The sequence below is a fragment of the Etheostoma cragini genome, chromosome 17 (assembly GCF_013103735.1).
Source record: "Etheostoma cragini isolate CJK2018 chromosome 17, CSU_Ecrag_1.0, whole genome shotgun sequence".
NCBI lineage: Eukaryota > Metazoa > Chordata > Actinopteri > Perciformes > Percidae > Etheostoma > Etheostoma cragini.
The window spans coordinates 12,682,936-12,692,613 of record NC_048423.1 but is presented as its reverse complement, the minus strand read 5'-3'; the positions used below and the strand labels follow the sequence as shown (position 1 = coordinate 12,692,613).

Here is a 9,678-nt window from a genome sequence, read left to right as displayed (position 1 = left end):
CCCCCCCCCCAACAGGCCCCAGTGCAACAGCACAGCCTACTCTGTCAACATTAACGGCCCTGGGATGTACAGTGCAGTGCATGGGTGGTTTTCATGAGTGCAGACATTTCTCTAGCTATTTATATTTAATATATCTAGTAGTTTCTAATCTTATGTACGTTTAATTGCTGTCTTTGAAACATTTGTTGCTGTAAATGAGTTGCTTCTTCTGTTTCTCAGCAAAGCCCATCAGTCTGGTGGAGAGATGCTACTGTCGTTCAACAGTCAACAACCTCCCACGAGGCTACATTCGAGAGCTCAGGTTCATCCACACACCCAACTGTCCCTTCCAAGTGATGTGAGTATTGATTTTAGGGCTGGCACCCACTCTGACACAGAGAATTTCATGTTTTCCACCCTGGCTTTAAAAAGTCTGACAGGTTTTCTCCTTGTGGGCCATTTCTCACCATCAATCTCAAGGAGGTGACAGGCCAGAGAAAGGAGTTGTGCACACACGCCCCTCCGCCACTTGCTTTCACACACATGCACAGAAAGCATTTACTGCTGGCCCACCGACGCATCCACACAGGAAGTGCTCCATTTGAGTATGAGTGAATGAGAAAAAGAGGTGGAAATTGGAAGCACGTTTGTTTTCAGCAGAAGAGCAATACATATGTTTTTTGTAATCATTTTAGCTTCTTGCTTGTCACACAGCGCTTCCTTCTTGTACATCCTTTGGGAATGTACAAGTTAAAGTGTTGAGTAGCACAAGCACAATGCAGTTAGTTTCTACTGACAGGAAAACTCCAGGTGCTGTGAAATGTGGAGGAAATATAATTGGCAGGTTTTACAAAGATAATAAATATGCACAGGAAAAAGGAAAAACTGATTTTTTGTTACTCAAAAACAGGACGTGTGTGCCAAAGGAGGCATGATCGCCCACACGGAGACACATGATCCAGTCTTGACCCATTCTGTAAATAACCACAGGGTTATGCTAGATTTAGACTTCAGCCTCATGTTGAGGGATTGACCACTCATACCTCCATTCCTAAATTTTTTACAACACATTAATTAGGTAGTTCAATCAAGGGTGAAACACCAAACCTACGGGATATGATCTTTGAGAACTGGCTGAATACACATGCTCTTTAGCTGTAGCAGCGTCACATATGGGGTAAAAGAGTGATTGGTCAGCATTGTAAAAAAGCTGTCTCTGTGTCAAATCGACAAAGTAGTGTTAATTCACTCTTTTTAATAACAATGTATCAAGACACCACAATTCACTGGCTTAGCATAATTCACTCTTTCATCTTCAACTGAGGCATACTTGACATATACTGAACATTTTCCCTTTTTCTGATCAGTGCCAAGCTGAAGAGTAACAAAGAAGTGTGTGTGAACCCAGAGATCCGGTGGCTGCAGCACTACCTGAAGAACGCCCTCAACAAGTAAGTTGAACAGCAAAGACTGGTTTTGGTCACGGACTGTGTGTTTGCTGCAATACATGGTTCTGTTCTCTGCTGGCATTTGTCAACCTTTACCAAAATTGGTCTGGAGCACTATAAAATCATTTACTCTGTAAAGAAATGTCACATAAAGAATTCAAAAGCACATTTGGACATCTATCAAGACACAATTGTAAGAGTGACAGCTCTTAATTGCTCAATTTATAGTGGGAAGCCCAAACTTGAGACATGCTGGTACATGACCAAGCAGGAGTGGAGACCGATTCCACTTTCACACACAAACTGTGGGCTTGATGTGGGATTCTACACATACTGTAATATTAAACCATTTTAACCCTTGTGCTGTCTTCCCGTGGACCATTCAACTTTGTGTTTTGTTTTGGTCGTCTTTTTTTAACACATTTGTCGCTTTAACCCCAAGGTTTTTGTTACGTTTTTCAACGTTTTGTTTTCCCGAGGTCTTCGTTAATTTTTTTCTGCACCTTTTGTTGTTTTTTCTTCCCATGTTTATTGAATCTTCTTCAACATTTTTGAAACTTTTTTCAACGTTCTTTTCTCCCCATATTAAATGAAAGAAGTGAACTGATCATTTATTTTACATGTGAAAAGCATTATAGCGAACCATCCATCTTACTTTGTTGTTAAAATTTGGCTAAAAGAAACCCATATTTCTGATAAAGAAACTTTTTTAAATGGGTCGTATTTGACCCGAGGACAACTCTTACTGAAGTGCTGTTATGTGGTCCTCCTTGACCATCACTGTTTATGTAAGACACAGGTGTAAAAATATTGTATATTTTTAACAGTGTTTTCATCTTGATATAAGTGTAACTTGATAGAATTAACTTTCTTGTTTGGTCACTTAATGTAACATTAATTAAACTTCCATCTACAATTATTTATTAGTTTGTCAGAGAAAGAAAGGGACAAAAGTTGCTGCCAAAATCAACTGTCTCCTTCCTGCTCAGAGACACTTTTCTGAGAAAACTTTGGCACCATAAAGTTTATAGAAGGGATCAAGTTGCCATCCTGAGCTCTGTGTAGTCACATACTTCTAAGGATTGAGCACCCCTGTAGCGGACAGATAAAACAAAAGCAAGTTTAGGGATGCAAAAACTGAATGTACTGTAGATAACTAAATGCACACACAACAGTCACTTATCCATTGAGGATGTTGATGCTCCATTCCTGACCTACACACTCAACACCCACCCACAGGCCCGCAGTCAGACTGTCTGTCTCAAGGATGATTGTGGAGCCCTTGACTGGTTGAGGTGTGAACAGTCCTCTGCATAACAAAACAGCCCATGTAAAGAGTAGACGGTGGCCATTTACATCGGATCAGACCTAATGTGTTTCCAATTACACATCCAGTATATAGGAGGGACACACCTATTTACAATGTGTCTAAAGGCACACGATTGTAAGTCATGCATTATGCTACTCTTTAGTTTGGTAAATAAGACCATGATAACCTTTTTATCAGGTGAAATGTGGTTGAGCATTTACTGAGTTTTTTTCCAATGTCAATAATTAAACTGCCCACCCATGCACTAGTGTTTATACTGTAAATATACGGTTTGTGAAGAGGTATGTGTTTATCACTTTAAAACTGCTGCAAATTAATGTTCTTCAAAATAACATCTTTAGGAATGCTATATTTCAGTCAGTAATGAAGTCAGAAGTTTACAAAAAGCTTTTCTTGAAAATATAAACTCAACCTGTCAACATGTCATTGACTGAATGCATTGGAGTCAGAGATGGCCAACTGAATTATGGGCTAAAAGGCGACTGATTAACCAGCTAAAAGGGAATGCTGGATAAACTAAAATGTTAAGTTCTTGATTGCAAGTCAAAACCATTTTGGTTGTGTTAACTTGAAGCAGATGTTTCTGTTTCGGATTGTTGGCACTTTCCCATTGTAATCCTGGCATCCAGTCATGGCTGACCAAATACTCATTAACTTAACTATTTCTTTTCAATATGCTGTTAACTAGTTACATTTTTACAGCCAAAGGTTTGTCCAAATGAACACGATGTAAATTGTATTTGTCACTCAGAGTGATCTTTTATAATCATTTCTTGTTGGGTTAACATAATTTGGACGTCAGTAACCCACTATGTAGTCTATGTCCTTGACGTTCCACTTCCAGGATTGCTCTCTTGGCGATGGAAATTCCACAGGAGTTTCACTCTATCTTTGTACTGGCATCTTAAACTCTGGTCCATTTATGGAGATTATAGTTAACCTTTTTTTTAGGGATGCACCAAATCCAAATCCAAATGGCAAAATATCAAAAATCCATAATTCAAAACCAAATACCATCCTCAGCCCATTAAAACAATAAACACATTAATGAAATAATGTAAGAACTTAAGTAAGAATGTTGGAACTGTAAGAATGTTGAATTCACACGCTCTTTTCACATTGTAGAAAAGCCGGAGTGATAATTTCGTTCGGCAAATTTTCACTAACCAGTGTATGATAAAGTCATGTTGGGTGGGTGAAATTAGCCTAGTGCACGCGTAGGGTTTTGTTTGATGAAAAAGATTTGGCCAAATCCGAACCCCGTCAAATGCCCAATATTCGTCCGAATCCGAAATTAAATCCTGGATTTGGTGCATCCTTACTTTTCTTAGATCTGTGCAAGGTGAATCCAGACAGCTGGCTAGACTATCTGGCCAACCTGAGTTTTCTGTTGCACAACTAAAACAACTTTTGAACGTGCACATTTTCTACCAAAACAAGTTCCTTCTCAACGCTATTTTGCTATTTTCCCAAGACTATTGGTTTTGGTTAAAAGAAATGCCAATAAAGCAGAGCACGTTTTTCTCCCACCCCAGAATGCTGTGTGAACTAGCCAGACCCTCTTCCACATTACATCTATTTAGTTCTCATAAAACTCAAACCAAATTTGCTTTTTCCTTCCAGATTGAAGAAATCCAAGCAGGACAACTAAACACACCATCACGCCATCACTGAGGGTTTGAACCATCACAGCTATGTAACATATGATATGAGATCATCTGGTATGTTAAACAGCACTTATCACGGCTGCCACGCTGCGGCCTTTTGCATGGAATGAACCTACAACTCTTCATCGTGAACACCATTTACCGGCCTTGTCGCAGTCTTCACCATCACCCCTCTCACCACTTATAGAGATTGTAGACGTTATTAGTGCAAAGTGCAATTATATCCGTGTGTGTATGTTTTTCTAACTCTAATGTTTATACTTTTTTTGTTAATGACATTAACAGTAAATAGCTATTTTTTGGAGATTTTGTCATCTTTCTGGCCTCTGTCATTTAAGAAAAAGGATCGACCCCGGGGTCAAAGTGTTTAAAGGGGGAGATGTTGGTCAGTGGGAGAATTTTCAACAACAAACACGAGTTACCATCCCACTTGCAAGTAGCTGAGTCCTTTCATCTACTAAATGAGCAAAATACAGATTTATTGACTCTAATCCAAAACATAGGATCTGCTTATCGTAATTGTTTTTCATTTTAAATTTTATAAAATGAACAACAATGTATAGTTTCTCTTCTAAAAACAAGCAGAGCCGCAGAGTTTGCCAAGTCGTATTTCATGTTTCGAGTTAATTAGCACTGTGGAATTTCAATGGGGGCCAGCTACCCCCATAGTGAATATAAGATCCTAGTAAAAATGGCTATTACAATGTTTTTGTGATGGAAATTAGGATGCCAGAAGAGCTCGAGCATTTCCTGAGCAGTTCTGTGTCTGTAATCATGCAACCCTGTGTTACCCAACGTACCTGTTTTTTTCATTCTTAGAGAAAAGCTTAACATCTGGATCCAAAACAAGTTTAATTGAGCGACCAATAAGTCTAAATTGACTGGAATTGTAGAGCTGTATTGTTTAAGGAGAGATGTTAAGAGCAAATGGTGACACTCACGAATCACAGTGAGCTGTCAAAAAGATTGAAATAAACTCTTAGTATAAATGTACACAAGGGTGTACTGCAATTTGAACACTAACCACATCAGTAGTTAAAACACTTTTTTATGCTGGGAGCCACAGTAGAGAAAGTAGTTGTACTATTAATGACAATAAATACATGTACATGAATGTAACTACCTACAACTGTCATGCAGATAGCAATGCACTTTATATACAACGTATTCATGTTTAACAACAACATTTACTATTATTCACTAAGTCTGATCGTTTAATTGTTTTTTGTATTCTTTTATGTTAATCATGCTGTCGCCATTCTGTTCTTTTTGATCATTGAATGTGTAGCTGCATTTAACGTCTCCGTCACATTTAAAATATTATACAAATGTTTATTTTTGTACTCTTTTATGCATTTAAATATTAAATCTAACTGTACTCTCACTATTAAGTCAACCAGCCAACATTTTACTGTAGAACTATACAGTTGGTCAGTAAGGAAAGGAAATCTTTAAAATGGTATGATTACTATTTTAATGTATACTTTCCTATACATGTTACAAAAATTTTCCTCATAAACATACACACTTATATCTAGTATTGCACACATACACACACACACACACACACACACAGTTAAGTGACTCTTTACAGCTTTATATTCAGTGTAAAGCCAGCTTTTCCAGAGCCAACACGCAGCTGCTGTACTCTTACTGTACTAGGGGGTCAGAGGGTAAATCTATAGACTTTGATGTGTGAACATGTGTTTAGCTTTACTCACAAAGGCAAATTAAATGCAAGGACAATGATCCTGCTTGTTATTTAACTATTAACTCAACAAGCCACCATTAAGAAAACATTAGAGCTAAAAGGGATGAACTTTTAACTTCCCTCAAAGGGAATTATGTGAGGCGGAGCACAGTAGTTTATGTGATGAGAGTGTTCTGCTGAAACATCAAGGAGAGATTAGGGCTTTGAATGGAACTCCACAACCAATTTTGCTTTGTGTACTGATACTGGTTTTGAAGTCCGGGTGAAGCGGTAAAACAGCATCAGCAGCACTCGTGTGAGATAAAGCCGTTGATTCAGCCACTTTTTTAGCACTTGTGTGCCAATTTTGAGTGGAAAGAAATGTTATATAATCACTGTATGATTGATTGTGTTGATATCACTGCGGAGCTCCATAAGTAGCAACAAGTATTTTCCTCCCTAGTAATGTGAAGATTTGGCAGCTTGTTGTGTATGTTGTGTGAAATATTAATCATACATAAGACACATCCTCATAAAGTGTTAACGATTATTACTCTGAGACCATTTTACTGAAAATATTTCAATTAAACTTGCTCACGTCATTTGCCTTCTATCATCAATATTGTATTGTGAACGTATCTACATTATCACTGCCTGTATGGGATGCAAAAAAACATACAAATATGATATTTCCTCTAATGAAAAGCAGTTGCTTGTAATAGTACCTAACTCATTGGGCTCTTGGGATCACTGCCAGTACCCACCAGTTAAACCATGCAGCTTGTGTAACTGGTGCCATGAAGCCTGAGGTGTAGTAAAAGTTATATATTATTGACCTGAAAATGCAGAACAAAAAGAAAGAAATGTCTGAAAACATCACACTGCTTGTAAAATTAGCTCATTCATATAAAATGTGTTGTGTCTAAGTAACTAAACAGCCAATTTAAACATATAAAGAGGTTTCTATAACAAAGTCTCGATTAAATGAGAGGCGGTGGAAAGTAAATGAGGTGTTTTTAAACATTGTTCCTCAGCACATCACGTTTTCTGAAGTGTAACAGAACAACATGATTGAATTAATTATTGGAAGATGTACTTAAGTAATCTATGTCAGTGTCATGTTGGTACTTGAGGCTAGTTGGGCACCAAACCTAAATAAACACACCACAGATCCGCTCATCCCAAGGTGTTTCACATATTCATCACCAAACCTGAGAGAGGAGCGCATAGACCAATAAAGCTATAGAGCTTGAAAGAGCAACTTTTCAAATCAAGAACTCAGTTTAAAAGTGAATTAAACTGTGTTGTAAGGTTATGTTTGTTGGCTTAGTGCTTAGCACTGTTGCCTCACAAAAAGGTCAAGGGTTTGAAAGGCAGGGCCTTTCTGAATGGAGTTTGCATGTTTCCCCCCATGTTTTCTCACACGTTTGTGCAGGTTTCTAAAACACGATAGAAAGGCATCTGGCGCAAAACAAATATTAAAATCAAATATGAAGATTATAAAATTGGTATTCGCAGTGTCGCACAGCAGCTGCCAGAGAAAGAAGAAGATTATTCCATTGTGAAATATTCTGAAAAACAATAAAACCACAAGGCTACTCAGCACCTTGGTATGAGCTGTACAGCCAGCACTGTACTGATTTACTCAAAGGCTGAGGAATGTACAAGACAGGAGAAGACATATGAAATTCATATTCAGCAATGCCTTCAAATTCTGATGGTGTTTGGAGTTCAACCGCAATGTCAGACGAAAAACTGAAACCTTGACAGACGAATAAAGATTTGTCATGTGAAATGCAAGGAATGACGCAGAAATAAGGGTGAGTGGGTTGTATGTGCTCATTTATACATGTTTCCTACATCTTTAGCTGTAAGGACTCCCAGATGTGCAGCCAATGAAACTCTAGTTAGTGGTTATTCATCATGAAAAGCTGATCATGAAAATATGAAATTTCAATTTGTGTGTGTGTGTGTGTGCGTGTGTAAGTGCGTGCGTAAGTGTGTGTGTGCGTGTGTGCATGCATGCATGCGTATGTATGTATCAGTGAGTATGTATATGTAGACACGTGTGATGTCACTTCCTAACTCTACTCCAAGGTCATTAACGTTGTGTTAGCCATGCTGGCAGCTGACCACAGCAATTCAAAAGCCCCTAAAGTTTGTCACACCCGCAATGTCAAGGCATCATAAAAATTGCCCCGTGGAGCGTATTAGGTGGTCAATGCACAGACACTTCCTCGTCACTGTGGTTTGACCAAGGAAGAATAAAATGCTACGACCCAACAATAATCTCTTCAACGGAATTTAAAACTATCAGGCCAGTTACTAAGCAGCTGTGATCTAAAACTTGTGAATTGTTTGAACTGGCAGAATAAAGATGTGAGTGCACAGATCAGTTGATCTTTGTGGTTTACTGAAGTTTTGATTATTCACTTAAGTTTCAGAAAATTGCTCTCTGCTTTTGCACATCTTTTGGGCTTTTCGGTCTTATAGTATCTGCTATATCCAAACACAAAGAAAAACACATTCATGAAAAGATGTGCTAAACCCTTGGACATGAACTTATTATTTCTATAGATTTGTTATGCCTATTGATAAATTGATGAGTGGCAATCAAATAGTTTTGCAATCACATTTGATGTCCCAAAGTAAAACCTTTTTCTGCTTCACCCCAACAACAATTAACTCAGAACACAGGGTCAGCTACTGTGGAGCAGACACTTGGCCATCATGTGGGATAGATTGGAGTTTTTTCCGGTTGAAGGGTTATCTTAAATTCCTTGGCACCAAGCTTTAGACTCTGAGAACAAGAACATAAAGATGAAAAAAAGATGGTTGAGGTGTGTGTGTCCACAGCTCCTGCTCTCTCTCAACCAACGCTCCCTCCTTCTGTTGTTATTTACCCCCTCTCCCAGACCAGGCCACTGCCCTGGGGCACCGTGTGCACCAAAATCACACTCCCCAAGGGAGACATTAGCAAAGTCATAGCTTTTCTTGTATCAGATGACCCAAACCCCATTTCCACGAGTGCACACTCTCACTCTGAAAAATCCCAAGTAATGATTTGTAAATGACTTGTTGATTATGCAAAGGGGGGGCACTGAGTGTTTTTAATTGCCTCAACACTGCCAGTGACCCGCCAGAACATTAATCACAATTATGACAAAATTACTCAGCTGATTGTCTCAGAAGAGTAGTCACTGCTACGGATGTTGAGAGTGACCAACATGCATTGTGTAATAACAGCGGCATGTGTGTGTCTGTTTGAGAATGAATGGGAGGCTAATAGAGGGGGCCCTATGATCGGTTAAAATAGCCCTCCTGCAGTCTTTCTACCTTTCATGTGCTAATATTGCTGAGGTTATGAGTCCCAACACCATCCATCTTCACACATATGTTTGCATGGACATGGGGGCCTTCCCTCCACAAAATAATAATGGCTATAGTCCAAATTCCTTCAGTGTGATTCTGTTTTCAAACTCAGGAGAAACACTATGGATGTTAGATATGGATAAAACACAAAGGAGTCACACACTCAGGGGGCCTTGGTCTGCGGGGCCCAGA

General features: G+C 38.8%; 1 protein-coding gene across 1 annotated transcript in view; it reads left to right on the top strand.

Annotated features, from left to right (window-relative positions):
- The window catches only part of cxcl12a (chemokine (C-X-C motif) ligand 12a (stromal cell-derived factor 1)), an 8,929-nt gene extending 2,756 nt beyond the window's left edge, over positions 1-6,173 (top strand). The window contains exons 2-4 of the mRNA XM_034898041.1: positions 220-337; positions 1,347-1,430; positions 4,381-6,173. Coding sequence (XP_034753932.1) covers positions 220-337; positions 1,347-1,430; positions 4,381-4,408 — 230 coding nt within the window. The 3' untranslated portion in view covers positions 4,409-6,173. The remainder of the gene's footprint in view (positions 1-219; positions 338-1,346; positions 1,431-4,380) is intronic.
- Positions 6,174-9,678: the final 3,505 nt, after the last annotated feature.